Source organism: Pezoporus occidentalis, unplaced genomic scaffold, assembly GCF_034315485.1.
Source record: "Pezoporus occidentalis ecotype Australia unplaced genomic scaffold, CSIRO_AGI_Poc_V1 ctg72, whole genome shotgun sequence".
Classification (NCBI taxonomy): domain Eukaryota; kingdom Metazoa; phylum Chordata; class Aves; order Psittaciformes; family Psittacidae; genus Pezoporus; species Pezoporus occidentalis.
In genome coordinates this window covers 204,420-232,249 of record NW_026916072.1, presented here as the reverse complement: position 1 = coordinate 232,249, position 27,830 = coordinate 204,420, and the positions used below count along the sequence as shown (strand labels likewise).

The following is a 27,830-nucleotide window of genomic DNA, read 5'->3' as shown; positions in this document are numbered from 1 at the left end:
ACAGACTGTGCATGAGAAGACAGATCACTTCCCTAAGGAGTTCCCAGCCCTGTGTTAATAACTCATCTCACATCTGACAACAATGAATATGGTTATCCTGTATAAGATCTTGGATCCTGTTGCATTCAGAAGGTACAAGGATAGGCAGCAGTAAAGTCTCCAGATCTACACCAGACAAGTTGGGGGTTTATCACTGGATCCACTACTGTATAGAAGAGGTGAGGGCTGGAGGCATGGCCATGCTGATCTTTAACCTGCACCTACCAGCTAAAACCTCACCAACTGGCCTTAGTAAGGGCCCTGCACCCATTGCTCATCCACCCTCTGAAAGGACTGTTATTCCATTTTCTGTCAGGTTGATTTGCAGATGGTCCTTCCAGTGTATTATCACTGTGGTAAGCATTTGGAGCTAAGTGAGCAGATTCAGCAAGCAGTCTTGGCTCTGGTATTTGTAAATTCCCAGTGTATTTACAGAATATTTCAAGTGTTGCATGAGGAACTGATGTATTGAGTTCACTTTGCAAACATACAGGTCTGTAAAGTTATTTTTTGGCTACCTTTGTCAGTCCAGTGCTTGAGATTAACAGACTGTGTAGATCTAAGGACAGAGTATTTGTTCTGTTAACCATGAGTAACCTCCATTACGACTGCTATTGAGCTTGCAAGTTCTCTGCACTACTGCAACTTTTCTTTTAAACCCCTTATCTTAAAGGGATATTATTATTATCAGCACTTAACACAAACACAGCACTGGTATTATGAGTCTCCTAACTAAACTATTCCTGGCCCAAGAGTCTTTGTGAAAATACAGTAAGAACAACACTGAAGATGTTAACCTGAAATCACTTTTTTTATTGTTGCCTGGATTCTTCAGAAATGCAATTCATTATATCATCCTTTTTTATATATGATGCATATACAAGTGGGAATCCAAGCCATCTCCCATTCAATCATTTCTTCCAAAAGGAAATTCCACATCCAGTTTGCATTCAGTTAAAGAAACAAACATCTCGTACACTCTCTCTACTTTGAAATAGTTCCTCCTCGTTTGAAATCTGAACTGTTAAATGTTCTAGCACTGGAAGTATTCATGCATTTTTGCTGTAGTTGTGCGAGGCAAAAGAGCAAACATGGGTTGCTCAGTTTCCCAACACTAGCTCAGACTCCTCGACTGCTGAAAGTATGCCTCGATGATTTAGCAAGACAGTAGTTCATTCTTTCATGGTGAATTGTGTTTAGCTGACAAACTTTATGTCAAGGATTACATTCCTGTGAAGAGCACAGGCAGCTAGTGGACAAAATGTCTTTATGAATGTGGGAAACTTAGCAGGACACACAGCCTGAGTCTGGACCATTCTCCTGCTCTAGGCTGTGCTTGGAGGCAGCAGATTTCATGTGGAAGTCCACCTTGACTCACACAGTTGAAAACATATGTCCCAAATGATGGGGGGTGCACTGTTAACCTGCTGTGGGGAGATGCAGGCTTGATGCATTACCTACCTATGAGGGTGACAAAAATGAGTTATGCTTGAAGGCAAAGAGCACCAGGAACTGCTTTGTTAGCTACCTAAGGCTCTCCCTGTGTTCTCAGCTCTCTCCCTTTCCGCTGTAGTAATAACGCAGCAGGGAAAGCACTTAGGTGCAAACATACAAGCCAAAGCTGTATTTTTTGAGTTCCTTTTCTCCAGTTGGCTTTTCGACTCTTCTAGGCTATAACTGAAGAGGCAGGATTATACAGCAGGAGCAATTCTGCACAAGATTTGAATGGGTTTTAATTCATTTCCAGTTTTACTTAATCGTGTCACTGGTTTGTATGCCTTGACATACTCTATTTTGGTCCTGTGACTGAAGTACTGTATTTTGAGCCAATAGCACGGCATGGTTCAGGGTTCCCAGTTTCTTTTTTTGTTTTTACTGTTCTCCTTTTAACTGGTATTATATCAAGGAAGGTAGAATTACAAGTGGGATACACTCGCTCCATCATTAGTGCTGACTTTCACAAGGGTGCATTTTCAGCTTTGTGGGTAGAAGTTTAAACATGCAACTTCTGTCCCTCAGGCAACAGTTTAGCTCATTAACCTATTATATTACATAGCCCAATGAAGAGAGTTTTAGAAGAAGAAAGATACATAGGAGCCTTGTAATAGGTTGGTTTTGCCATATTTTTTCTTTGCAGTTACAGTAGGTGCTCTGTAAATACTAAGGCCTATATTAATCTCAGATAACCCAATGTAAATCCAGGGTAACTGTCTTTCATTCTTCCCTATAATCCACTGGCCACAAGCCAAGGATCTCACTCAGCACAGTGTGTTAGATATCAGTCTCTCTTACATTAGTGTAAATCCAGATTAATTCAGCCACTTAAGTTAGTGCAGGCATATGCCAATGCCATGCAGATGAGAATCTGACTGGGCAGGCTGTGCGAGATCTTTGGGTCTTGTGTAGGAAACATCACAGATTCATTCTCTCGGGTGGAAACAGAAATATAGGACATGTCAAGCTGGCCTTCAATGAGGAGAGATAGAGAAACTTTCTCTACCACTTTATATCTCCTATAACCACCTGGCACAACATTCACTGGATTCAGAAAGATTGTATGCTTCAAGAACTGGAAAGCACTAGTAAGGGTAAGCTTGGCAGAGTGTTATGTTGGACAATGTTCATGTTGCAAATGGTGTCAGCAGTGATAAAACACATCTGAAAAATTACCTATAGCCACCTGCCCTCCCTGGACATCAATACTTGCCAATTTCTTTACAGTATTTTGCTCAGCCTGTGAAATGCTGGCTGTGGGTTCTCATCCCAGGAGAATATTAACAATAGGCAGGGAAAAAAAAGATCTAATTTCCTATATGAAAAATGCTGGGTTTGTGCCAGACATTGAGGTGTCTCACAGTGAAGATCAGTAGTCATTCATCACAGTGGGTGGTAACAAGGATTTTGTAATTGCAAATTAATTGTTTTGGCAGTATTGCAGTAGATTGTATTCTCTAAGAGATAAAACCCCTGGCCTTGCAGTACACCAACAAACACGTTGGGGTTGGGTTTTGGTTTGGGGCTTTTGGTTTTGCTTTTTTTGTCTCAAAATTTACAATCTTCCAGTGCCAGGAAGCATGTTTTCCAAGTTCCAAATGTTTGGGAACATCAGCAAAATCCTCTATACGCCTCACTTTTAATGATTAATTCACATTACATGATAAGCAAAGTAAATCAAGGACAGCTGTGGTTCGAGAGGGCTATTCAAAGCTGTTATAAACATAGAAGCAAACTGTCCTTTGTTCTAACATTCATTACAAACTCATGGCTTGACCCACCATCTGTTTATGATAAACTATGGACAACTTGTTAATTCTTCATAAAGGTCATAACTAAGTTCATCTTCTCCTACCTTGGAGAAAGTAACTTTCCTTGTTGAACTGAGAAAAAGCTCTGCAGGAAGGATGGTCACTGAACGCTGCAGTCACACATCACGACTGACAGACCCTTTCCTGCTGCTTACTCACCTTGGCTCAGCAAACAACTGCCTGATTTATGGCTCCTCATGTGCATTCAGCACCACAGCTAGAAACTGACACTGGAAAATTATCTACAGGCCTCACTGATGCAAGTCAGTTGTTCTCCAGAAGATGATAGAGCTGGATGTGACAGTAATGGACACCACGAACTTTAGTATTCAAACCCTCTGCTACTCTGGTTTTGGGCATGACCAAGAGCCATCATAGTGTCCTAAACCTAACTACTGCTCTAAGTTGTATTGCTAGTTGTGATTCCCCATGGTTTGTTCCTCTAGACATGGTCACTGAAGTGCAAACCACAGCCATTTGTGCAACAGCTTATCTCAAAACACCCCTTGAATCCCACCTCTTTAATTCTTTGATTCTCTGTCCCCACATTGTGAAATATCTTTAGCTATGGTCAGAGGTGTAAATGTTGTAATAGCATTAAAACAAGGTTGAGCCTCTACCTAGACTTGGGCTAGCTGCCAGCCGGGTTGATGCAGCTGCAGTTGGAAAGCTAGGCATGGAAAGTGAAGAGACACAAAGTACAGTGCTGGCTGGCCATGTCACTGCTGTATGGACTGTAAGCTACAGGAACCAAGTCCTGCTCATGCCTTTGAGGCAATGACTGCTGCTTGTTTGCACAACAATTTGCACAGCTCATCTCTGCTGGAGTTTCTGGGAGCATCCATAGGACAAATTATTTTGATGGTTCCTTAGTAAAGGAGAATTTGCCACAAAAAGACCATATTAATCACTGTTTTGTTTGAAGTGGAACACCTTCCGTCACACTGTTATTGTCTCATGTTCCAATACAGCCTCCAGTGATCCTGTTAATTGGAAGAATAACTTCTCCTTTTTGACGTTTTTTTATTTAAAAGCCTCACCCAGTAAGTGCATTTATTTATTTTATTTTATTGATGGAGAATTAAAGCATCCCATCAAGATCAGTGGATTGGAAATGGAATTCCATCTTTACTGTTTTCCTCTCTTAATGTGAAAAAGAAGAAAGCATGGAAGACAAGTCTGTTCAAATATTCAATTTCTCTGAGTTCCCTTGAGATGTTTCAGTGGCTAGGATCATGTTTGTAAAAACATGAAGAGCAGGTAATTCACCATTTAAAGTCTGTGCTACTCATCTAAAGAGGTTTTTACCCCTTGAATCCTTACAGCACACAACATTATTACTAGCAGGAACTGCTATAGTTTTGCAGTCTTTCCAATAGCCTTTTGAGGTTTATAATGACTACAGGGCCATTGAGGTGATGATCTTCCAGAATGTCTTTGAAGAACAATTAGTATCAGCCTGCTGGTGATCACTGTTTGACTGTGCAAAAAGGTGAAATGCAGAGTTAGTTAAGCTTCACACATTTCAAGGCTGAGTAGCTCTAGAGAATGCTCAGGCAGGATGGAGATGATGGAGATGAGCGGCCTCTTGCCGGGAGTTAAGTAATCCTAATGGAGTCCTTTTAATTGCATTTAGGTTGCATTGATCATTAACTGGTGAATAACCAAAATATGTGTTCAGGGGAGCTTCAGTTCTCAAGATACTCTTTCAGGCTAACATCTGTGACAGGAGCCAGTGTGGGACTCTAGCTCATGTAGCCCATACAAACACTGCTTAGCATAAGCAGCACACACTGCTGTACAAGCAGGGCTGATTCTCAAGCAGTCAGCCTGAGTTATGTGATCCCATGGTTACACAATTGTCCATTACTGTCTAGTTTACATAAAATTAGCTTGTTTATGCCTTTTACATAGTGCTTTTCAGCATCGTTTCCATGCAGTTTTTCAGGTGGAACAAGCTATGGAGTATTTCTACTTTGTACCTGCCACAGATCGAATCATTGCACACACACTATAGGTGGCATGCTGTAGGCAGTACCGTATCATTTCACATCTCTGCTGGATCCTGTTCTGAAATTCAGTTTGAAAGCTTGTGAGAAGTAAATTCTGCCTGATTGGTGTAATGAATTAAATGACATTTCCTCATTAGCATCCACCTGGGCTGCATTGCACAAGTACTTAGGGGCATTGTCACTACTCAGAATATTCGTGCATTCAGCTCTTAGTCTCTGAACTCTATACACAATGGAACTCTTCAGAATAGCAAAGTCAAGCTTAATTATGCAGTGAGACATGCTGGATGTACTGGTCAGGTCTTGTTCCTTAGGGTCATGCAGTTTGGAAGCACAGCTGTAGGCAGTTTGTGAAGATTGTTTCTCTCTTTTCCTTCTAAGATACTGTCACATCAGCCATGAGCATTTTCTGCTATAATTTATTGTTTCTTCCCATACTGAGTCAGAAGAGTATGCATTTTTTTCTTGGCTAAATTAAACAAATCAGTCACTTCACAAAACTTTCCAAATGAAAGATTGTTCTAAGCAAGACCAGATACGTTCTCTTTGCAGGTCTGGAGTTCAAAAAGAAGAAAGGCTTCAAAAACAAGAAAGGAAAGAAAGAAAGGAACAAGGAAGCTTGAAAAACAGCTTACACTTTGCTAATGAGATCTTATCAGTGAGAAGACAGAAATGTCTTTCTTTAGCATGATGCCATGGTGAAAGTCGACCTGGTGTTTATGAAAGCACATTGCATGCTGCTTTTCAGCTAGAAATGGAGAGTTTAAATGAGCGATACTCATAAAAAGCCTGATGTTAAGGTGTGGGGAGCACACATACATGATTACTATTAAGGTCTCAGGAATGGTGCAATTATAGGATCTTTGTCATTCATCTTGGATGCTGTGTTAGAATGTTATTAATCGGAACTTGCTTGCTTGCTTTCTGACTTTCATAGAGGCGAGAAATAAGACCCCTGAGGGGAAAAACACCCTACCCTATCCTAACGCCTCGAAATACTTGAACTCTGAAGTCAGTAAAGCGTGACTCTATCTCTTCATATAGGAGCTTTAGCTGTAGTGTTATCCTTGGCTTCAGCGACTTTCAGCAAACTGGGGACAAACCAGTATCTTTAAACATCAGATGACTGCAGACTGATGAATACAGAAAAAACGATCTTGCCTTCAGCTTAGTTACAACGGTCATCTTGAACTCCATCTCCCTCCAGCACATCAGCTTTCTAAATATTGGAGTACGTTCAGGGTTAGCTGAAGGGATGCTATGATCTTGTGCTGGAAAAAGCAAGTCTCATGCAAAAGACTAACATCTATCTCTTAGAGGTTAGAAAAGTGACATTTTTAAAGGCGATATGTGGTCTGAATGTACCCTGCCTAGCCAGCAGCCCTCAGCTAGGGCATAAGCTATGCTTCATTAACCCGTTCAGTCCTGAACAGATCACAGCCTGTCTTCTGTCCCCATTAAGCTTCATCATAGGGATTCTTCGTCTGCCTCTCTTACGTGTTCCTCCACCAGCCCAACAGCAGCCCCTGCCCTGGCTTCATTCGTTCCTCTTCCTCTCTCTTTCTCTGGCTATCTTTTGTAGATCAGGAGTTGATGAAGCCCCTGACAGACGTCAGCACTTACTGTAAATTCATTCTATTTTAATACCTAATATTCTCCTGAGGTATTTGCTTTCAAAGCAATTAGACATCTGTCAGCACCTTTGGTAGATTTCAAGCTTTCATTTCAGTATCCTAAGGTGGAAATAGCATTCCAGTTGAAAAATCATTGCTTGGTCGTAAGGTTGGAGTGAGTAAATCTTTAAGCTGATGAATGCAGCTGCTGCCTTGACAATTTGTGAGTTTATTTCCTTCTGGATATCCCCACTGACTTGCATGTTACTGCCAAAGAATGTGAATGGAGGCATTTTTGTATTTTGCCTTCTCAAGCAGTATTTGAACTGGGAGTTACAAGGGCTCTCATTAGGTTCACTTTTTGTAAGTGTTCATTAACCCCCTCTTTTTTACAGTGCTGAACAATCCTTTGATCCTTGCATGTGGGTGGATTTCCAGTTCACAATGGCTACATTCTCAGCTTAGTGCATTGTGGTTAAACTCCATGAATTTTGCATATGCATTTTTCTGATAGTGATATCACTGGGAATGCCTGGTGGAAGGGAAAAAACGCTTCATTGTTTGACACAGGCATCTCTATTCCACCACTTGTCCAAGCCCTACTCCCCAAAGTAGGCAAGTTGCATGTGGGTTTTCTCTCAGTACTTGTGTAGCCGCTCAAGTGGCAGGCAGAGATCCACACAGCTCCAAACCAGCTTCCAGAACGAGTCCTCCACGTTCACAGATCACTGTACTCCATCATGGCATCAAAACATGTGCGTTTCTTGAGGGTCACACCAATGCTTGAAAAGGCTTTTCCAGTTCTCAAAGTCCGGTTGTTAACAGCAGTGTAAGAACTCAGTGTGTGACCCACTTTAAATCCAGTCAGCGTGGTTGCACTGTGCAGCACTGAACCCTCCTTGTGTCCTGGAACTGTACCACCTCTACATTAGCTGGACCAGGTACTTTTGCCCCTGCAGCACAGGTCACATGCTGCCATGAGCAATGCTCACTCTTTGGCAGCTTTGGCTGCCTGGAGGTTCCTCTCTTTGCAAGAAGGACACAGCACCTTTCCTTACTCATAACTTGTGTCCACGTCTGAGGGTCCTGCATCAGAGGGCACAGAGTAAACCTAGCCCTCAATATTGTCCTGTGGATTTTGCTTATTTGCTCCATAAATATTTGGGAACAGAGAGGCTGTAGCACTGCATTTAGCTGTCCAGAGTAGGAAGGAAGGTATTTACGGGAATTTGCTGTTCAGTTGGAGTTTGATTTTTATGCCTCCTTTAATTATGTCCTCTTTTCATAGTGCAGCATGAGTAACAATTCCCCCTTTGTATGTATTTTGTATCTATTCCTATTTCCTATTGAAATTCCTAGGAAAGAGACTATCCAAGTACAGAGTTGAAAATTTCGTCTTAAAATAAGCCAGATGTCCAACCTTCCTTTAGCTGCCAAGCCCAAAAGAGTTCAAGAAAGATGTTAAAATCTGTCTTCCTGGCTGTGAAAAACTAATTGCATAGCATAGGTGATGATCCCAGTCTCCCAGGAGAAGGAATAAAACTGCTTCGGGCAAAAACTCTGCTGTTATTTGTCTAAGGATTGGATTTGGCAGTGTCTGTGGAAAAAGTTTCATTGCTTGCCCTCCTTGCTGGTTAACAAATGCAGAGACAGGAGCACAGACAAAGGTAGGTGAGTGTTTGTATGCTGGTATCTGCAAACCTTATCCACCTTATGAGAAGAATGCTTTTTTCTTTCTATCCTTCTTTCTTTCCACTCCCCAGCTTTGTTAAGAGCATTCATAAGCACAGGGAGTACCTAAAAGCCAGAGACAGAGATTTCAGACTCACTCTGTTACAGTCATGTGAAGAAACCTATGGCCTGGATGGATTATTTCATGCCTGTGTGGTAACAGCTATTCTGTTTGTAAAATGGATGTATGGTTTACTCCCCTTGCAAAGAGTTTTGTGAGCATTAAGATTAGTAAAGCACCCTGAAGTGCCATTAAAATCCTGAGGATTAGAGGCTGCATATGACTAGAGAAGTGGAGGGGCAGAACAGTTGCATTATCAGGATAAAAACTGTTAACTTTAAATCCAAATGTAATGCCTACGCCTGACTAGCTTCAGACTGATGGAAGTCAGAGGGCACACAGTGCTGGGGAAGTGCAGAGGGACACCCAGGATTAGGGAAATGCCTAGATCTTACTGCAGGAGCTATGAAGGGTGATTCAATAAGGAACTTTAACAATTGCTTTTTGGAATAGCTTGCTCTAGGGCATACAATGTTCAGCGTAGTGCTAAATACCATAACCCTTGTTGAGGAATTAACAGAGAGTGACCAAATTTTGATGTAAATTCAATAGCTCAAAATCTAAGTACAAAAAAATCCTGTTGTAAACTAATGAGTGAGCTCTAAATTGAAATAATAAGAAGGGTGTAAAGGAAAAAACCCAATTATTTATTTTAAAAAGAGTTGCAAAATAAATGTAGAATTTTAATATAGCACAACTGCTGCCTCCAGAATACAATAATCAGGTCCTGGAGGGGGCTGCATAGCTGGAAAAACAGAGGTAGGCTGCACACCAGGATAGCTTAATGCTGAAGTCCAGAAGGGATCTGAGCCAGAGATTGTTCTGAATGGAGAAAATCAGACAGTCCTGGAGAAAGGCACTGTGAGAAAGAACAGGAATAAAGAGCAGGTGGAATATAGGGAAAAAAATAAGAGGAAAGCAAAGACAAATTTGGTGAGTACACCAGAAACAAGAAACCCATTTAATAAGCAGCCATTAATGTGTGTGACTAAAGAGACAGATTAGGGTAAAAAGTCTATAGTTTCCTTAACAACACTGATCCTACAACTCCTCCTACCTAAATATAAGTTGTTCACATTGTGTAAATGTATTTCTGCACTGGGTTGTTGCAGGACTCCATCAGCTCTGCTTTACATGGTCCTTGTTCATCTGAGGCCATTTTTTCTCAGGCCTTTCACTGATGCACACAGAAAGTAAAAGCTCCCTGGGCCTCACCCAGAACAAAGCTACATTTCTTGTATCAGATGGTCTTTGAGAAGCAGCAGGGGCTCCTTGGGGTACTTCCAGAACAAAATGAACAGAGCTTTGCTGACAATCCCCTATACACAGGAGAAGTGGAAGCCTACATGCATCCACGTGTTCTTTTGCCCCTGGCTCCTAGTCTTACAAGCATTCCATGCTGCATATACATCCTTCATTCTTGGACTTCAGTGCAACCTCAGTGGTGCTCATCTTTTGAGCCTCTTCAGTGTTTGGCATGATGTTTTTAGGAATTAGAGCTCTGAGGTGATGGTGTTTTTCAGGGAGAGCGCTCCAATGCCCTGACTTTGTTCAGAAACAGCAGAGGACAGAAAACATGATTGTTTTTACATCATCCTAATCATATCTCCTGAGTTTTCCCTCACCACCTCCTCTCCCCCATCGTTTGCTTGTGTGTGGCTTTAGCAGAAATAGGAATCTTACCAAAGTCCTGCAACCCATTGTTTCTTTATTTTAAATACAAGATTCTTTTATTAACTCCAGCTGGTGCACCTCACTGTGCTCACTGTGTTTGCTTTATTAAAATTGAACAGCGTGCAAGTAGGACATTGTAAATCACAAGTGACTGGGCCAGAGGAAGAGGGAGGGAGAGACGTAGGGACTCCAATTGTATGGCAACAAAGAGAGCATATAAACAGGCTGGGCCTCCTGGCTAAGGGAAGCCAAACTTGTGGAGTACAGCTTGCAATTGCTCCCTGGAGGACAGACAAGTGCCAGACAGTTAGCAGGGATAGGTGAGAGCAAATACTTGAATACCTGATGTGTTCTCTCGTTTACTGGAACAGAGTTCCGGGCATGCAGTAGTACTGCCTGCCTCTGCTCTAATCCTTGGGTTTATCTTCTGTTAGTGCCTGGCACTGGTCATCTTGTCTGTGAAGGATGCCTTGTTAGACCATTCAAGTCTTGGAGAGGGCTTTTAAATCAAGTGCTGTTGGGTCCTTTATGGAGAGGGAGATGGAAGCTACTTGTCCGTAATTAAGCAGTAAATGTTTTCCAGCTTTGCCTCTTTGTGGCTGGTGAAGGGAATTACATCTCTGCCTGCTTGAGCCTCATGGGCATCCGCAGGGATAGTCAATGCAGACGGACACAGAGCAAGTCGAGACAGAAAGACAACAGACACCCTCCCTGTTCCAGGGCAGTTCCCCTGCTCACAGCACTCCCTGAAGCTGCAAAATCATCATCAACATGAAGGGCTGACAGAATGACTGACCCTGTTGTTGAGTCCTCAGCACCACAGTGAGCTGCCAGCCTGCTGCACAGTTCAGCTCTGGCAGTGATTTTTTGGGGTATGTGCGCATGTGATTTGGAAGTTACTCTCTATGGACCATGTCTCAGTGCCTTCTCTCCTCCAGTGCTCCTCAACCTGTGGGAAAGGCCTCCAATCACGTGTGGTCCAGTGTATGCACAAAGTCACCGGGCGCCATGGCAGCGAGTGCCCTGTCCTGTCCAAGCCAGCGGCCTACAGGCAGTGCCACCAAGAGGTCTGCAATGAGAAGATAAATGTCAACACAATTACCTCGCCCAGACTTGGTGAGTGAAGGGATGCTGGGGGAAAGATGCCACCTGCAAAGGACCAGACAAAGCCCAGGGTCCCAGTGTGCCAAATGTGATAAAAGTGGGGCTTCAGAGGATGGTCCAGAATCAGAAATTAGGAGGGAACCCACAGTCAGACTCTAGACTAAAGGTCTAGTGTGGATAGGTCCTCTCTTATACATTGATCCCCGCCTCAGGCTGTGCCCAAGCTGGAGCACAGAGCAGTGGACTTGAGAGACCGACAGGAGCACACAAATGGTGGGTGACTGATCACAGAGGTGGGGGAGCTGGCAGGCATATCCTTCTCCATCACAAACACCTTCATGCCCTGCTTTTGCCCCCATAAGTGTAAGGTATGATAATTTATTCATCCATGCCCCAAGTACATGACTTTGACAAGTAAAGCATTGCTGGCTTTTTATTTCCTTTTCATCTGCACCACAAGAGCATGGTTTGATGAATTAATTTGCCCAGGGAGGCAAGAAACCAGCCAGCCTCTTCCTGTGAACCCTTTGATTTTTTGTCACTGTCCTTTTCCTCACCCTCCCTGCTTCCCTGGTGTACCTGGCTGAGATGAAAATACGGTGATAAACCATCTGTTTCCCAAAACACCTTGATGCTGTATTTAAGAAACGTCTCTAGTTAAGAATGCTTCTGCTAATGCAGAATTGTGGGAATCCATGATTTTCCACATCATACTTGCTCAAATTATAAGGGGAATTAAAATATATTTTTCCAAATACACACAGCCCTGTGTGTTCAGCCACAGCTCCAAGGACCAAGCTGATTTCTTTACATTTCACACATCATTACCAGTAAGATGAAGCTAAACTAAGCCATCAGCTGCACTGACACAGCCTCATTGGTGCCTCCCATTACTTTTGAGTACAAGAGGCTGGGTTGTAAACAGTGCTGCTAAGAGCTTACCAGAAAGAACAGCCTCCACCCTCTCAGCAGAGCTAGTCTGTAGTTTAAGATACCTCTAATAAACATGAAAAAGCAGAGCTGCTAAGAAATAGAGAACCATTTTCTAATAGCCCTGTCCTGTATTAAATAACACTTAAACTAGGGCTGGACTGGAAGCTTCTGAGATGAAATCTGGTTCCCAAAAGTTTAATAGATGCTTAAAGGAATATGGAATTTTATTCATGCAAATGCAGTCATACTGAGGAGCTTCTAACCTCTTGTTCAAGAACATAGAAAAGTACTTCCCAGAGATTTTAGCACTAAAAGCATAGTGAAAGGAAAACATTTCATTTGAGAAGTAAGCCCTTAATACGTGATGAGACAAGAAATCCATCCTAATTCATATTTTAGGACAAAGCAATAAAAGCTGACATATTTAGAAGACTGAGGAGGCTGAAGTCCCTGCTGAAAGTAATCTGCAAGTAATTTGGGATGCTTTTATTTCTAAACCAGGCTTGAAATCACCAGACCAGAAACAAGGATATTTGGCTGTAGCAGAAAGATATGTCATTGAATGTTTTGCTTGTCTTGCTTATAAACAACTCTCATTGGGTTATCTTTAAACAAAAGTATCTGTTTTCTGCAATGGAAACCCAGCCAAAAAACATGGTACAGAAAAAATTCCAGTAGTCTACAAACCCCATGCTGCCTTGTCCACACTCCAGGATGTGTTTCATCCCAGGTATAGCATTTTCAGTATCTAAGCATGGAGTTCACCTCAACTGACTTTTACATCTGTGTTCAGTGTCCCTAAGTGAAGACACGTTCAGAGGGGGATTATTCTGTCCCTCCTAGCCCATGCTGCTTCCTCAGCATGCTTCCTGTCTTACTTCACAGCCTATGAGGGACCTTGGACATCTAAAATATTAGAGTCCTGGCCTTGTTTGTTGCTCAGTGTCTATTATATAAAGTCTCTCAGATTCATAAAGTCTATCTTAGATGTTCTTGCAAGATGTGTAGTTTATTCAGCTACATCACATTTTCTGTGCCTGGTTGGAACCACAGCTTGAGGGGCATGCTGCAGATCTATCCCCCTCAGAAAGCCCCTCTGCTGCTGGCAGACTCACAAATAACCTTCTCCCTGTTTAGGATAGCCACTTCCACTCCAATTTTTTTCATGCAATAAGGTTTTTTTGCATTGGCTTCGTGTTCCTTTCCTTCTGGGGCAACTTCAATTCATCAGATGTTCTCAAACTTTTGCTTCTTGTCCAGCTGAGCAAAGCTTCAGTGATAAACATTCCTACCAGTTCTGCTGCCATTGCTTTCTGGTGCTTGGCACAGACACTCACAGCTGAATACAGGATAAGAGCCTTCCGTGGTTTCCTCCAGCAGCTATGAGGAACAGGGGAATCGGGATGCTGCTGGGTCAGCACCTTTTGATGTTCTTTAATTAAACCATTTTTCCCCAACCTCAGAGGCCACAATATTCAGTTAGAAGATTTTCCAGTGATCATAGCATTTATAAGGATGTTACATACCATACTATAAATCACATACTATAAAAAGCACCCACTGTATGGGTCCATTGTCATCATGTGTACAGTTTTGCTACCATTACTTTTTTATAAAAGCACATGTGACTAATGATATTGTCAACAGACTCAGCAGCAGTGTCTCTCTGCTGTCCATTTCCCCCCTCCCAATAGCAATCCTACTGTTTTCACTCCACCAAGAAGTACTGTTTTTACTTCTTATTAATTTATCTTTACGTCCCCCAAATTTGCTTTGATTTTGCCTCTCTGCAAAAATGTTTTCCATCAAGGGGGTGATGGCCACTTCTGAAAGAGTGCCTTATCACAGCACTCTCCCTGGAACCACATAGCTTCCCATTAACTGTGCTGTCTCTGTATGCCTAAATCTAAGCCAGTGCTTTAGAGGTTTTGTTCCTCTAGGCCTATCTGCCACCGAGACAAAATGTCATGTCCTGCTACACCCTTGCAGTAAACACTTCCAAGAGCCTGATGTTTCAGTACAAAGAACATCATCTGATCTCCAGTGCTGACAGCAAGATTGGCCCTTTCTTCCCTCACATGCAGTAATTTTGATCACACCTGCAGCGTGTTCTCTGGCTAATCTGCAAGTTTCTCCTTTCTTTTCTTGTCCAAAGCTGCTCTCACGTACAAGTGCACAGGCGACCAGTGGACAGTGTACTGCAGGGTGATCCGGGAGAAGAACCTGTGCCAGGACATGCGGTGGTATCAGCGCTGTTGCCAGACTTGCAGAGACTTTTATGCAAACAAGATGCAGCAGAAGAGTTAATGAACCTGTGCTACTTCTTAGAGCATTACAGCTATTTGTATGTAAATCACGGACTAGTAGGTCTGAGTACTGGAACTTGATGAGTTGCTACAATGTGGTGGATTCCAAAGCATACCTAATAAGACTTGAAACTAATTCTACAGACTGGATACCAAAGTAATCCACTCATCCACCTTAAAAAAAAACAAACAGAAAGAGTCATCTCAAGGAGCCAATCCTTTTATGGTATTTTGACATCCTTACATTTTTCATTAATGCTTCTTACTTTAATATATTAAATCACCAGCCACTGGATGGCTTGCTACCATTAAAGAGAAGGACAAGAGTTGCAAAGTGATTACATTGACTAAGGTTATGGGTACCCCCATGGGGGAAGGCCTCTGGCAAAATAATTCAGCAAAGGTAGAGACATTACTTAATCTTTTAATCTTGGCTTTCATCTGGTGCTTTCAGTTCCCAACAGTCATCCCACTGTGGAGTGGGCTTGGAGGGACACACGTAAATGAGAGGCTTAATTTAAAGAGAGGATTTGCTGTAAAAGCTTGTGAAAACTGATAGCAGAGGATGAACATCTCTGAAATTCCTGCAGAAAACTCAGTACAACATTCCAAGTCATGTATTTTAGAGAAGCTAATCAGGACTGCTCTTCTTTCTCATTTTGAAAAAGAGTCCTCTCTCTCTTTTCCCCATAATATTACAGTTTCTTTTATGAAACCTGTTTGTTCTCTGAGCTTTATGAAATGGAAGCTTATTAACAGCCGCAGATAGTTATTTTTAAACAGGAACTATTTACATGAGATGAGAGAAGCAAGAAATCATTTCCTCAGGTAGAGCTCACTGAGGGTTTTCTTGGTCTAATCTCTCCAGTTTTTAGAAGTCAGTCAGATAATGAGGCTGAATGCTGTTTTTTAAGAGGACCGTGAAACTGGATAGGGTTGGTACAAAAACAGTATTTGGAGCGTGAAGAAACACAAACAGCAGAACAAGTGTTTCCTATCTCTTGGCTCTTGTATACATCTGAGGTTGTGTAGTCTTTTGAGTCAAAAGGAGTCAGGGATACAAGACATTCAAAGTGTAATCTTAAGCTTGTTGAAGCCATAAGGCCAAGACTTCCATTGCCTTCCGTAAGGGTTAGAAGGTTAGGATTGTACTCACTGTATTTTAATGCTTCCTGTCTTCCATGGTGCTATCAGGTTTGGTGCTATCAGATTGGTGCTATCAGAGCACTTAGCAAGTGCTGCATATACAACGCTCTCTTCCATGTCTCTGCACTTTAAACCAAACTCCTCTCTGAGATGTGAGACTTGAAACAGGAGCTCTACCCAGGGCAGAGCTTGTCCCCTCCATTAGTCATACAGACCAATGTCTCCCTGTCATACCTTGCTCCAGTACATATCATTTCCTTTGCCAGGGTCCAAGGCCAGTTGTGCAATGGTGGTTAAGTTACAGCCCACTGTTCAGGATACAAACAGCAGTTTGGATGAATTGCAGCTTTGTACTCGCTCTAGAACTGCCTGTTACTGTTTTTGCTTTGGAGATGAGTGCAGAACTAAGCCCAGCCACTACCCGCAGCCCTGGGCCAGTCTGGATTGCAGCTCTCACGTATCCTCAAGTTGTCTTTGTTGCTGTTGTCTCTTTTTTTCAATGCAAGAAGGGATAAAGACCTTCAGTACCTAACATATCTTTAAAGCAACTTTTTCTTCCTTATTACAGTCCTTTCAATATCCAGGACCTCACTGGATTAACTCATTAGCATTTTATTAAAGGCTAAGTTTTTCAAGCACAAGAAGCTAATATTCATTAACAGACTAATACTTTGTGGGCTTCACATTAGCATCTGTGCTTACTAGTGCAAATAATCTTGTGTGCACACCAGGGTTGGCCTGTGTGCACAGGCACATTTGCACACAGTTTTTTTCTCAAGTGCCTGTCTCAAACAGATCTGCTTTCCAATGCCCCAGATGATTTTCTCTATCAGGGAAATGATTCAAACTTGGTTTTTTGTTATACTGAATGTTCTTTTGGCATCTTATAATCAGGATCAGACCTCCTCCTTCTGTTATTTCTGCTCTTCAGCCCAATTGCAGAGATTGTGTAACTACTTAGCAAGTAATCAATTAGCAGGAGTGACCTGGAAGATTTAGGCAATACCACAGTGATTTTCATTTAGGCAAATTAATAGGTAGATGAACTGCTAATGAAGAAGTTCCAAGAGACCAGACAGAGCCCAGAGGACCTGATTTATACTGGTAATTCACAGTGGTAGTTTTCCCCCTTGCGGGCTGTCATACCCTGCAGTGACACTGTCCCTAGTGCCTCACCACCACCATAGCCACCTCACAGCAGTTTGGGTGAGATGGGTCCCCCTGACATCCTTCATTTGGAGTTTGCTGGTTTACCTTTAATGGGCAACATCTGCCCATGAAGCGGCCCAGCCCAATGAAATGCCACCCCCTTGCTGATCATTGTGGCATCACTAACACTCAAGTTGGGCTGTTGAAGGATTTGGCATCAGGCTTCTCTGTTAGCTTGGAAGAAAAACATGTGCATTTATTACTAATGGGAATCAAAAGCAGGGGTAATTTTTCCTTCTGGTGCTGATCTGTCACCCTCTCTAGGCAATAGGAGGGCTCCTAGAAAGGTGCACAGGAGAAAGAAGATTTTAGTTATTATGTTTTTCACTAACTGTTCACTCCTTGCCACTGTCCCGAAGAGGACACTAGGCTAATTAGACATGTGTCCCAGTATGCTTAGTTCCTGGATTCAAAGGACATTTGGGTCCGAGTTCTTGGTCTTACCTAAGGAAACATGAATTTACAAGGAATACTTTCAAATGTCTGAGCACTGAAAAAAAACACCTCACTTCCTCTCACAGCCCATAGGTTAGTGTGCATTGACCTTTAGGGTTTTTATTATCAGAAACCAACTTTAATTAAACACTGATGGCACAACACAGCTCCATCTTATTGCGTTCATATGGTGACAATCTTCCCACTTTATAATAGCCAGAAAATTAATAATAAGAAAAAAATTCAGTTCTGTTCAATACTCCTGCACTTCTGTTTTGTATCATTTTATAAGAGTTTTAATATGAATTTACAGCTATGCTCTGCCCTCAGTTACTACATACTGGTGAAAAGAAAGCTGTTTGTTTCAGTGTATCTATGACAATACTTCTTTCAGTTGTTCGTAAGAGATTGATGCTCTTTTGATTACAGTGGTGGTATTTCCATATTGTAAACAATACTCTGTACTGTTACTAAAGTACTGTACATTTCTAGTTGCACAATTGTGTTATTGAGTGTAGATTCTCACTAGCTCATGTATGGTGCTATTTTTTGTTGGTGGAAAAGAATCTTAGCAGTCGGTTATTGCTTGATATTTTATTATAATACAGGGATATATTCTCCATGGCAATAATATCATTTAAGTTTTTCATTACAGAGTGAAATGTATATATTTTTCCATTAGCTAATTTGCATATGTACTGTATCCATGGTAATTTTCTTTTTGGTGCTGGTTATAAATAGAAAAGATAAAAACAGTCCAACTGAATGGAACCAGTTGTAAATGAAAACCAAGGGGAAAAAAAAAAGAGGCTCATTCCTTTTTGGAAAACAAAATTTGAGTATGTTGAATAATAAATTTATTTTTTCCATAACAACTTTAATAAGGTTTCTGAACTTGAAAAAAATATGAAGCAAGCCAAACAGCTAGCATGAAAATTAAGAGAAAGGAGTGATGCTGTAAGTAGTACATTATGCATCCATCTAACGCTGGGCTGAGACTGGGATTTGGTTAAGTCCAACTGTCTGATAGCTGTGGTAGGTGTAAAAGGTCATTTGTCAGTAGAGTTCTGGCATCTCGGAGTTCTCAGTGCACTAACAAATCAAGAAATGATGGGTCTTGTCCCGGCTGGGTTGCAAAGTAAAGCACAGGGAATGTTAATACCTGATGAATGCCTTGTGAGGTCTGTGGTCAGTGAGGCAGCAGCAGAAACTCCCTGTCTGGAAATAGTGAGCCAGGCTCCATTTGGGGCATCACTATGGAAGCCTGAGCAGGCTGTGGGGAAGCTAAAGCTTATGCATGAGGGGAGGGAGATTTTGTGAGTGCTTTACGGGAAGGTTGCTTTCAATGTATGCTGGAGCTGAGGTGAAGTGGCAGCTTGCTCTGTGTTTAATGGTAGTGGGTCCACGGGCGCAACCTGATAATGCTGAGTATGTGGAAATTTATATTGGAGCAAAACTATTCCATCCATTGGAAAGGTATCTACATAACCTAGCTGCACACTTCCCTGGTGTGAAATAAACGGAATTACTTCAGTGCCAAGTGTTTTGGATGTCTTTGTTGTAGGCACTAGCCAGAATCTTTGTACTGTTCAACTCCCCCCTCAGCATGGTGAAGATGGCTTTTTTGCAGACATCTGCACACAGATATGCCTGTAGGATCCTCTCCCCTCCTGTCTTCCATGATGCCATCATCCGTATCCCATTCCAGCACAGCTCTTGTTAAAAGGACACTTCTTGGAGATGGGAACAGCCTTAAAAACAGACAGAAGTATGGTGGATGGGAGAGTTCTCCTCCCAGAGTCATTTCCAGAAATGGAGTTTATACTGGTATTAAAAATAGAGTTCATTTACTGATCTCACGCTGACTTCTTGGTAATGGCACAACACTGGTAGGCTTCCTCAGAGGTAGCTTTAGCACATACTGGCCATCATACATATGACTGTTAACAGCAGCAAAATTGTAGAAACTCCATCCAAGTGTTGCTGTATATTAGCACATCATCGTGTTTGTGTGTTGCCTGGAGTCAACATATGATTGCAATTGCTGACCTGTTTAAACAATAAAACATAGCTATAAGCCTTTAGAAGCCAAAAGGCTTTACGTTAAGCTGGGATATGGCAATGGGTGGGAGGGGTGTAAGGAATGCTGTCATACATTTGGCTTGAAATTTTCCTGGTATGTGCCAATATCTGTTCTATAAATGCAGTAGGCTTATATACTTAGTTTGCCTATTTGCATGTAGCAGTTTGCTGGTTTTCTCAGCCATGATGATTTGAAGCCATTGTCCTACCCTATGGTCTCTGTTGGCTTTATATTTAAGACACCTTAGCCAAGATCATTAAATGCAGGTAAGGTCAGATGGCTCTGGTGCTCTGGCATAAGAATACCAGGAAGAAAGTAAAATCTCTTCCCAGCTGCCTGGAGCTCAGTTCTGCCTCCTCCAATTCCACCTGCTTCCTTCACTCTCTTGCAAGCCCTGGCGTACACAGCAGCCTTGGCTGTCTCTTGGTCCCTTGCAGCAAGCTGGCAGGACCCTGCTTCCTCTGGAAGGAAATTGCTCTCCAAAAAGCACAATATGGATCACTTCACCCTGGCATTAGCCCCATGCATCGCTGGGAGTACTGCTGTTGGAAGACCTTGCTCTGTTGGTAGAGTGAAAACCACATGTTCCTTCATGCTTTCCCCAACACCACATGGTCCATTGGGAAAGGTATGTTTTCTTCTTACTGAAGAGTGTCGGCACAAGTACCAATATGCCACGAAGTTCCAAGCCGAGAAGAACTGTGCTGGATGCATTCAGTGTTCAATGCACTCACACTTCAGAGGGTTTAAGAAAAGAAACCCTGGTAACCTACCTGCTAGCAAGTTACTTGCCTCACTTGTCCTGCTGCTATATGAATATAGTGCTCCCAGAAATAGGCAGGTTGTGGGAATGGCTCCTGAACAGCGTTTCTTCTTTGAGTAATTGGACCTCTGCTGCACACTTTTGATAATACTTCTCCATACCACTCACTCTTCAGCATCCTTCTGTTTAACTTGATTTGAAGCAGGTCATTAGGAAGATATGAGTTCCTCGAGTTCTGCTATTGCACAAAGACCAGGTATTTTTTCTGTGTGCATTGTTTCTGTCTCTATATCGTGTCTCTAGCTTCTCTTCATGCTCTTTAGAAATGGACTGGTCTGTCTGGAGAGAGACCTCCCAACAACATAACTGGCTTGGACAATCAGTACTGAAGCTTTGGATGGGAAGAATTTTGTTTATAAAAGGAGAGTTTAAACAAGAGAGTATATAAGGAGAGAGGGACCACGAACTTCCCTTAGCAGTAACTACTCAGAATGTAATCAGAAAGTCTCCAAAGCTGACCTCCATGTGTCTTGCATCGCCTCGTCTCCTTTCATGCCACTTTCATGTGACAGACCCCATGAAGAATGCCTGGAGGCTGCACTGTACCACATTTATTATTTTGTCAGAGCTGCTGTGTCTGCCAAATGGTGGCCAGACACCCAGACAGACTTTCCCAATTAGCAGAGTCCTGCAGCTGATGTCTGGGGCTTGCATATGTGTTCCCTCTGAGTTACCACAGCCGAGACGCTGGCCGGGTCTGCGTGGCCTGGGGTAGGTATTGCCTCGACCGCTGGGCTGCAGAGAAGCAGCTGAGTTTGCTTGAAAGTTGTGGTTTCCTTCGGCTCCTCTTGTTTGGCTGTGAAAGGCTCTTGTTTGGGTGTTTGATCCTTTCATCCTTCTGTGGCCTGGGTGGAGCTGGAGCCTCCAGTGTGACTTGTCTGGGTCATGGCACAGGCCTTGGCATCCTCCTCGACCTCAGGAGAGAGCAACTCTGCACGCTCACCATGGCAGAGCCCACAGGACATCGGCGTGTGGGGCCAGCTCCTGGCAAAGATCATTCTCCAGGTGAGCCCTTGCATCCTCGGCATCTCCAGCCTCTCCTGAGCCTCAGGGGCTTGCAGCAACTCCAGAGATGCTTGCCTTGTCCTTCCTCCTCTACTTCCCTGCATGCTCAGTCCTTTTCCCCTCTTGCTGTGCTTGTAGCTGCTTTGTCCACCACAAACTTGCTTTTCACCCACCAGAAACTTTGCCACCTCTGCAGTCTATACAAAATACCTCCCCCTGATCGAGTGCCTTTAATCTCAGCCATTTGGGAAACTATTTTTTCTAATGGTACTCCTGTATTAGCCTTCTGACTGTTTTCACTGTTGCTTTCTGGATGGTTCTTGTTCTGAGGTCTTTTATAATGATTCAGTTTTCTTTGTGCACTTAGAAACTACACCCAAACGTGTGGACGCTGATCCTTCTCTCAAGGGCTCACAGACTGCAGGTGGTCCTGGTGAAAAGGCAGATTCCCAAAGCAACTAGCTGGGGTTATTGGCAGCAGCAACCTGAAAAGGCATGGAGATGAGCATAGATCACTTCTGAATCAAGTAAGTGAGCTTGTACTGTGGTTACTGCACTGGCAAGGGAGGGAAAGGGATATTCCTCCCTGGTTTCTTATCCTCAGACACATTTTTTGTTATTGGAAGTAGTAAAGGGTAAAATTCGCATCACTTCAGAGATGCCCCTCATAGAAACTCGGCTGCAAGATCCAGCCCCAAGCCTGGATACTGCTCAGAATGTGGGCTGGCAGAGGGGGAAATGCTCATTTGTTCAGCAGGAGGAGAGCTCTGGTAGCACGCCAGTCTGTGCTCCACTACCCCCAAAAAGCATCAGCTGTTGAAAGATCATTGACAGGTTTCTGTAAGGTCACTGCATACTACATCATTGCACAGCCATCCTGCAGACAGGCACTGAAACTATTCAGACTGTCGATGAACCGCTGAAAAGGGGGTGTCCTCTAACAGGATCTTTAGGTTGCACAGAGATCAGTGCAGCCACGGCCTGGCCAGCAAACCAGACAAGCCATTCCCGGAGGTTTTTTCATTTTCTTGGAAAAGACGTTATTTGAACATTTTGCAGCTTCCATTTATTTCCCCAGCCCTGTGTTTTTTCCCCTTGATTTTGTCTCTAACGGCAAAAAGACCCAACCAGACTGCAGCTTTGTTTGGCACCAAACTTTCCTCCTGAGATGATCGCACAAGAAGTCTTTTATCACTTGGGCGGCTCAGAGCCAGAGCTGCTTGTGGTGGAAGTCGCCGGGACTGTAACCCCGGGGGCTGTCGTGGGATGAGAGTCGAGCTCGGGCTGTCAGCAAGGCGAGTTGCAGCAGTCGCAGCCCCTGCCAGGGCACGTCAGTACTTCTGAGCCTGCTTCCCCCAGTGCGGCTCTCATTAAGGAAAAGGCAAAAAATCCACATCTAGATTGAATTAGGGCTTTTAAAAAAAAATTAAGTGTTGTTTAAAATATAAATCCTGTCCAGAGTTATGGTCTAGTTCCTTAGGAAATCACTATAAATTGAACCTCCCCTGCTCCCGACTGCCTAATAACAACATGTCACACCTTGGTTTTCTCACAGACCTTCTGTGTCACTTGTGCTGTGTTAGTTTCAGCACTGTCACCTCTGCTTTATGCCCAGGTTCATGTCAAGGAAGGAGGGCCCTGCTGAACTACAGGACTGATGCTCTCTTCAGGCCCCCAGAGATGCTGACTGCTGCCACTCATGGCTTCTTCCCCTCATCGTTTCACAACACTGGGCAACAGTACCTTGAGGAGGGGACTGTGACACTGAGCCCAAGAAATGCTGTCAGTCACATTTCCCAGAGGGTAAGGAAGATTCCAGCCATTTTCTTTTATTCTCAACCATGTTTTGCTGAAAAAACAATTTTAAAGATGGAAAGGAAAAACCACAGTATTGTGTAAGCAAGATAGAAAACAGCTTTCTGCGGGTTCCCAGGTATTTATGTGCCATTCTCCCTGTAATGTTATTACCAACAACATTGCCTGTGGCTGGCTGACTATTAAGTACGGATGGTTTTGCAACAGCTGTGTGCACAGTACCTTCCTTTGCCAGCAATGCCTTTTCCCTGGCTGTCCCCATGGCTCAGTTTATTTGTATGCAAGGCAACTGCAAGGTTATCGAGGCTTTCCATCAGCTGTACAAACTCGAAGCAGAATCAGCTGCATGTGTGTGTGTTTCTGAGAAATAGAGGGTTTGGGTAGCTTCTCTGAGAGATATGGTCTTTCTTAGGTGTCTATCTAGAGGAATTACTGCCTATGCTTATACTACAAGCTGTGGAGCATCTATAGCCATATGTATAAGAACGAAAAAGCATATTTTCCTGTTTGTGTTTGAGCCTCCCCATAGAAGGGTTCTAAAGCAGAAGTATCTTTAACTACAGGAAAAAAAGGACAAAAACATCCTCATATTTGTCAAAATTTTCTTAGATATTTTTCAGGGTATCACTGAGATTTGGCAGGCACCTCCCCCTTCTTCCCCTGCCTACCCCAGATACTTCCATTTTTGGCTACAAAATCTCAAAGTTTGGGCTTTTTTTGACCAACAACATCAGCCAAAACCCGGGCTCTTTTCTCTAATTTTTCCACGCAATTTTTAAACTATCTTCTGGCAAAACAGAAATATTGTTTTGATGGAAAATTTTCAACCAGCTCTGCTCATTAGATTCTGCCAACAATCAGACAGGCAAAACAGTGCATCTTCCAAGAGAGGAGACTGTCCGAAGGGCCGAACCCAAGGCAGGGATGACTAACGCTTCTCTCCCCAGCTCTGTGCCCCAGCCAACACTGTGCTCTTTTGCTGGCCTCAGCCCCTAATGAGAGCCATCTTTCTAGAGAAGTTTCCAACCTAAATCTCTCTTGGCAAGTCAGCTCAGTAAGTCAGGTACTTTGCCAGGTTAAAGGAAGACGTGGATGGCATCTTCTTACCAGAGGAGCCATGTTGTGCATCTCTTATCTGTGTTGAGTAGTATTTGGACCTCTCCAGGCAAATACTAGTTGGCAGGGAAGGGTGGGGAGATGGGGTTAGTCCAGCTCCCTTGCAAAGCAAACTTCAGTGTGCTGTTGTTTAACAGATACGTTTAGATACGCCAGCAACTGAGCCATGCACAGCCATCAGCAATGTCCAACCCTAGGGGTTGGAACTAGATGATCTTAAGGTCGTTTCCAACCCTAACTGTTCTGTGATTCTGTGATAACCCTGAGGATCCCCAGGGACAAGATCCTAAAGTGGCTGATGGGCTGAAATGACACCAGGCACATCACAGCCATGTGTCTATTATCTATGCCCATGAGGAAGTGTTTTTCACACTGAATCTGGAGTCTGCATTCAAGAGGAACCAAGCTCCTCTTGTTTCCTGTGTTCCTGTGATGGACTGAGAGACAAAAAGGGAAGATATTCTTGCAGAGCAGGACAGAAGCCAAATTTCAGCCTTTGGCTTCTACAGCCAAAGCAGCATCTGCCCATTGGCTACGTGGGCAGCCTCCTCAGGTGACAGCCATCCCTCAGCAGTCCCTAATACTTGCAAAGTGCTCTGAAATCTTTCAGTGAAAGACCTTTAGGATGTGCACAAGTTTGCAGCCCTTCTCTGACCATTGCTGATTTTGGAGGGTTAAGTTAGGAACAGGAAATACAGTGACTGAAGAAAAGCCATTAATATTAAATTCTACCCTTTGCCAGGTAGTCCTGTGTTATCTTTGCTCTTTCATGAAATATTTTCCAGTTTTCCTTGCAGGGCATTCTTTAGAGGGGTAGCAACTGAGGAGCTGTAACTTGGCACATCTCCACCTGCTTTTCTGTAGCAGTGCACATTTGTGCTCTGGGATTTGAAGAATTTCCTTTGCCTCTAGAATTGATATGCAAACAGTCAGCTGTACAGACATCAATCTGTCCAGTAGACATGCTGTGTGACCTAAGAAATAATACAGGTGGTCAGCACCATGCTGGTGACTCCTGAATTTCTGGAGCAAGCAGACTCGTTTTACTACATCTAGAAGACGGGAGGTCCTGTATACACCCTCCAGGAATGTAATCTGCTGTGCTTGACTGATCACAAAACACCCACCAAGATTTCACTAACAAAATTCTTGACTTTTGCCAAGGAAAGCAAAGATTTGCAGGAAATTAGAGCCATGTCCTTGCCACCTCACAAATAGCTTGGAGATCTCAAGATGCTCATCTCAGCAGAGAGATGCTTGTGCCAGAGCAAACTTAGAGCCCTGTGTGGTCAGCTCGCAGCTCTTCCAGCATCCTTTTCTTCACCTCCTCCAACAGACATCAACTCTGTTGTGACAAAAGCAGAAATGAGCCAACTTAGGCTTCTCCTGCCTGTTTGCTGTAAGTCACACCTATGTACAGGTTCTGATATGTCAGCAGATACGGAATGAGGGATGTTGACTGGGAGAGATGAGTGTTGTAAGCCAACTCATACCACTTCTCTCACTTTTGATTTCATCACAGCCAAAAGCTGTGTGCTTGAGCTGCTGTGAACCCTCTGGGCAGTTAAAGCCTAAGGGAGAAATTTCAGAGAGAAGGAAATGGGGCTCCAGAGAGCCCCATAACTCTTAAGCAAGTGGTTCTCTAGTGCAGTCACCATTTCTGTTAAAAAGAAACCTTTCATTTCCCATTGGTACTTCTCTGGTTGCAAGGAGAACAGTTCTGCTCCTGAAGGTCCTAGCTGCAGAAACAGCCTTGGAAGGGAAGTTGCTCTCATGGCTACGACAAAGGAATGGGAAGCACGAGATCTGGCATGAAGTCCTGCTCCCATTGAAGCCAGTGGGATGTTTGCCATTGGCTTCGGGAGAAGCCAAGATTTCAGTCTGCAGCCAGATTTGGTGGTGTGTTGAGCTATGCTGAGAGCAGAACCAGAAAGGGTTCTTGGTTTTCTGATAAAGCTGTTACTGCCTCAGCTCCTCTGATGCAGATAGCTGGTTTCTCACCTCATATTGCCCCCTGCTTGCTTTCATGTTTTCAGGTCTTAGGCCAGAAACTTCTTGAGGAAGACACTGACTGCATGGTTCATGCCTGTATTGCCCCACGACTGGAGCTCCTGGATATATCTCCACCAGCAAAGTCATCCCCTCCATCGTGCATTGACAGTGCAAGAGGATGGCATAAAGCAATTGCCCAGTTTTGTGATAAATGGCTAAAATGCAGTAAAACATATGGGATTTGCTCCAGGTAAATAACTGCCTTTTCCTTCAGGCAGCAGCTTGAATCAGCACTAGAATTAACTCTGAGTGGGTCAAGAGAGCCTGAATTGAAGAGGTTGTAAAGGTGGTCCAGGGATGGGCTTCCCTGCTTCACACCTTCACACCAACATGAACTTGGTAATCTTGATATTATAAGCACCCCTTTTTCTCGTCTCCTCACTTTCAATTTAAGCAGAAGCCAAATTGTGTTAGTGATGATTTGCGATCTCGATACTCATGAGCCTGACAGAAAACCTCTCCCAAATTATTATTGTTCCCCCTGCTAACAAGCCAACTCAAAGGCTGCCATGCTGCTATAGTGACATAAGTGTTAAATACTGCATTATCTAATGCTCCATGATGATTGCACATGCTTGTGTGCCAGCTCTTGCAACCCATACAACATTCACACTTGGGCAGGATTAATGTCCTCCTCTGAAAAGCAGGTGAAGGAAGCAATATCAAAGTGGATTGAGGCTATTCTGCTCTACCAAGCAGCCCCATTTCCCCCTATACCAGTCCCCTTTGGTTTTATTTGACTGGACACATGGTGGAGCTTCTGTATGCCAAGGAAAAGAAACATTACAAATAATTCTCTCTTTGTATTTCTCCCTGGGCAGGACGTCTTTCTATTCTTTGTGTGGGTTTGGTCTCTACTGCCCCTTTCTGGGAACATCTGTAAATGCACCACATCTGTTAAGGCATGAAGGTTTATCTCCTGGACCAAGAAGCTGCCCTGGCTTTCCTCACCTCCGAAGGTGCCACATGTTTGACAGCATCTTCTCCTGGCTAGCCATGGCTTGTGTCCTGCAGCCATCTGGGACTTGATCTCATTTCCACAACGAGCAGCTGGTGGGAGCAGCTTTCTGGTAAGTGGAAACCATTGTGCTATATATTTTCCCCACAAGCAAGGAGCTTGTAAATGTAGATGCTTGAAGTCAAGGTAATGTTGATCATATAGAGAGCCATAGCTAACAGTTTTACTAAGATTTTCTCCAGTAAGTGGAAGCAAAGCTACCAAGAAGTTCAGCAGTGGTGCAGGAGCGCACCCCAGTGTTACCTCTTTAGGCACTAAGATTTTTACAGGCAAAAATACTCTTTCTTCTAGTAATACATAGGGAAGAATGGGGAGAAAAGCAACAAAAGAAACCAAACCATGTAGTATTC

General features: G+C 43.3%; 1 protein-coding gene across 2 annotated transcripts in view; it reads left to right on the top strand.

Annotated features, from left to right (window-relative positions):
• Positions 1 to 19,108, top strand: part of ADAMTS17 (ADAM metallopeptidase with thrombospondin type 1 motif 17) — a 171,896-nt gene extending 152,788 nt beyond the window's left edge. For both annotated transcript variants that reach the window (XM_062642541.1, XM_062642542.1), the window contains 2 exons: positions 11,374 to 11,551; positions 14,628 to 19,108. In XM_062642541.1, coding sequence (XP_062498525.1) covers positions 11,374 to 11,551; positions 14,628 to 14,779 — 330 coding nt within the window. In that variant the 3' untranslated portion in view covers positions 14,780 to 19,108. The remainder of the gene's footprint in view (positions 1 to 11,373; positions 11,552 to 14,627) is intronic.
• The last annotated feature ends 8,722 nt before the right edge of the window (positions 19,109 to 27,830 follow it).